At 42.2% G+C, this 3,640-nt stretch overlaps 1 protein-coding gene across 2 annotated transcripts in view; it reads right to left on the reverse strand.

Annotated features, from left to right (window-relative positions):
- The window catches only part of DNAJC28 (DnaJ heat shock protein family (Hsp40) member C28), a 4,840-nt gene continuing 1,200 nt past the window's right edge, over positions 1–3,640 (reverse strand). For both annotated transcript variants that reach the window (XM_027773976.1, XM_006153891.3), the window contains exon 2: positions 1–1,333. In XM_027773976.1, coding sequence (XP_027629777.1) covers positions 142–1,302 — 1,161 coding nt within the window. In that variant the 5' untranslated portion in view covers positions 1,303–1,333 and the 3' untranslated portion in view covers positions 1–141. The remainder of the gene's footprint in view (positions 1,334–3,640) is intronic.

Here is a 3,640-nt window from a genome sequence, read left to right on the forward strand (position 1 = left end):
ATGTGATTAGTTTTGTGAAAAGAATAAAGATATGCGATTCGCAATTTCTTGAGTTACAGTAATAAATCTCAGCCTCTGTGTCTGAGGTCAGTGCAACTAAAGATGATTGGGGCAGGACTATGACAGTGGACACCAGAGCAGTCATATTTTAATAAATCTCCACAGATTCACCCAGTTTAAAAAGCTGGTCTTGACTCTAGGTGTTACCTCTCCTTCTCCTTGATCACTGCTCTTTGGGTTTTTATCTGCAACATCTTCTGTTTTCATATGGGCCTCATATATTTTCTGGACTCTGATCATTTCTTTCTGTGCATCAAAATGGACTTTTTGCCTGGCCAAGATGGGAACAATTAAATTAAAATCATTGATTCGCTTGTTTAGTTTTCTGATATTTTCTTGAAATTGCTCACAAACTTGGTTCCACTGTTTCTGCTCAGTCAGTGTCATCGGATTCCCAAGTTTTTTCCTAGACACTAAAATGGCCTCTCTGAGTTGCTCGATAGTATCCTTTATTTCCTTTTGCATTAAGATCCATTCTGGTTGATAGCCATTATCTATCAATATTCTGTTCAGGTTGTGAGTCATGGGATCAATATACGAGCAGTCAGAAAACTTGTTCAGAGGTTTTCCTTTCCCACTGAGATTGTCAAAGTCTCCTTTTGCCATTGACTCCTGAATAAGGTCCTCCACCAAACGTTCTATTGCTTTAGTGATCTTCTGTTCTTTGCTCTGTCTTACATCTTTAACCGTTAAACTATCAGCAAAATACTGGCTGTGGAGTTTCTGCTTTTGATATTCCATCACTTGTTCAGTTGCACGGTCTGCCCGAAATTGCCTATATTGCTTCTCTCGTTGACTTGGCGTCCCAAAACCAATACCTTCAAAACTTAAATAATGCCGGTGTTGGGGTGTTTTATATTCGAACTTTTCTTCTTCTTCTTCTCCTTCATCAATTTTATTCTGTCTGCTATTTGTTTGTTCTGTCACATGGGAAAGCACCGTCCTGTAGGCTTCTTCTATCCTTATAAATGTTGCAGAATCAGCAGTACTAGAGCCACTGTCTGGATGGTACTGCTTGGCAAGCTTACGAAAAGATTCCCTGACATCGTCTGCACAGCACCCTTCATCCAGATTCAGCAGCCTATAATATTCTCGGATCTTCTTTTTGGATTTATGAGTAGACATCATTCTATTTTTAATGATACCAATATATGGAAGCATTGTCAGATGACTGGAAATTATTGAAGGATTTATCAGATGAGATTTTAAGATGTGAGCCATCATCATGTACCTGGTGTTCATTATTGTACCCAGAGTGCTTCCCAGCAATGATCTATAAAACAGAAACAAATACAGGTTGAACAAAGTTTTATGATCAGTAAAGTTTTCTTTTCTGCAATAAGGTAGATAGGGTATGAAACCATAAGTACAATAAAAGGCAGTTTGTTTTTTTTTAAAGGGGCTTTTGCATTAAGCCGTGTGTGCTTGCCTAAGAGAGAAAGAGACGACACAGTGTGAAGGAAAGTGAGAAATCACCCTCTGGGGGATGGCTACACTGCAATCTCTTCTCCATTCTCTTCCCAGGATCTTGGGCATGCATGCACATGCACCCAGTGTGAGTTTTAAGCCACAGGGTCCAGGACTTGAACCACCATTGGCCATGTGGGAGTCCAGTGACGTAACCGCTATGCTATATGCTGGTCCTGGTTCTTCCTTTTTTTTTTTTTACATTTAATTTATTATCATTATTTAACAAAATTTTTATAGGGCACATATCCTTATGAGAGAGAGAGAGAGAGAGAGAGAGAGAAAGTGAGACGGCAAGCTCCAGGTCTAGGACTCAAACCACAGTCATGTGGGTTGAGTCCTCAACCCACCATGCCACCTGGTGGCCCCAAGTCAGTTCTTTCTAATATATCTACCAAAATTCTTTAAAATTTTTTTTATCCTTTTTTTAATTAAAAATTTGTTTTGTTGGGACCAGCAGTTAGCGTAATGGCTATGTTGCTGGACTCCCATGTAGTTGACCGCAGTTCGAGTCCCGGACCTGGTGGTTTAAACTCATGCCAGGCGCGTGTGCGTGCGTGCCCAAGATCCCAAGAGGAGAAAGGAGGAGAAGGGATTGCAGTGTGGTCATCCTCCCTGGGGGGTGATTTCTCGCTTTCTGTCTGTCTGTCTCTCTCTATCTTTCTGGTGAGTGCATGCGCCCTATAGCAAAAACCTCTCCAAAAAAAATTATGTTTTTGTTTAACTTTATTTATTTTAATTTGACAGAGTAAGGAGCAGAGTGACTGAGAGAAAGAGAGATTGAGAGAAGCCAGGTCTGGGACTCAAACCATGATCAGCCATGTGGGAGTCCAGCACCCTTAACCACCACACCACCTGCCAGCCCGAACACTAATATAGTATGATATAATCTGGATTCTACTGCTCACTAACCACAGAATTTTAGAGTCCGAAAGTTCTTTGAGATCATTTAGTCCAATCTTCTCATTTTATGAGAAAATGTAGGTTATAGAAGGTTAAGCAATAACCTTAAGAAGGTATAAGTAAGATGGAGAGGGTTGAGCAAAATACGGACACTTGTTGGGACCAGCAGATGGTGTAATGATTGTATCACTGGACTCCCGCAAGATTGACCATAGTGTGAGTCCTAACCCGGTGGCTTGAAACTCACGCTGGTGCATGTATGTGCTTGCCCAAAATGCCAAGAGGAGAATGGAGAAGGGATTGCGGCATGGCCATCCCGCCAGGAGGTGATTTCTCGCTTTCTTTCTCTCTATCCAGTGAGTACACACGCCCTATACCAAAAAAACTCTTATGTGTGTATACATAATGCTTATTGTCTGCATTCCCATACATTATAAATTTCATTGGCACCATTTCTTCATGTCTTCATGTATCCTGGTTTTCATGATTCAAGGAATCTTCTCCAGACAACTTGCTCAAGTGAAATAGTGTAGCAGGATATCCAACCAGAGATAGGACACGGAGGCTTTTTGTAGGAAAACAGCAATTAGTGCTGGCACTGGCTTGGCGGATTGGTATCTAAAGGCTGAGCCTCCAGTTTGGAGGGCTCATCCTTACATTCACTTTAGCCCCTTAGTCTGCCCTATATGGTTATGCACTCTTTAGACACTTTGGATTGGGTAACGGTATGTGATAAGGGTGCTGCGCGTTATGCTGGTATGCACTGGGCTTTCAGAAGCAGGCGTAGGTGAAGTTACACAGTTGCTATAGAAACGGTTACAAGGTTACTACAGGTTACACATGCTGCTTAAGTCCTAAGGATGCCCATTATCTTTCTTTGTTTTGGAAGGCCCCCCTACTACAACAGAATGTTAGGACATACGTGCCCGGTCCGATACCACGTGAATAGAATCAAATGCCCGTAAGACAGAGCTCAAGGTCGTTAGGAAAGAGGAGAAACCAAGATAAAAGGTGAGCCCTTCCAATAAGCTCGCCAATTTAAAAACGGATGGTCCAGTACAGAGAGAGACTTGGCAATGGCAACGAAACACGGCCAAGAGTCTGAGGGGAAGTGCACTTTTTATACGTAGCTTCTGGGAACCCCCTATTTTCTGGACAGTGAGGGTCAACGGCTCTTAGAGCTGAGATGTGGCGGTTACCCCGGCTGCCA

This window comes from Tupaia chinensis, unplaced genomic scaffold (genome assembly GCF_000334495.1).
Source record: "Tupaia chinensis unplaced genomic scaffold, TupChi_1.0 Scaffold000392_1, whole genome shotgun sequence".
Lineage (NCBI taxonomy): Eukaryota > Metazoa > Chordata > Mammalia > Scandentia > Tupaiidae > Tupaia > Tupaia belangeri.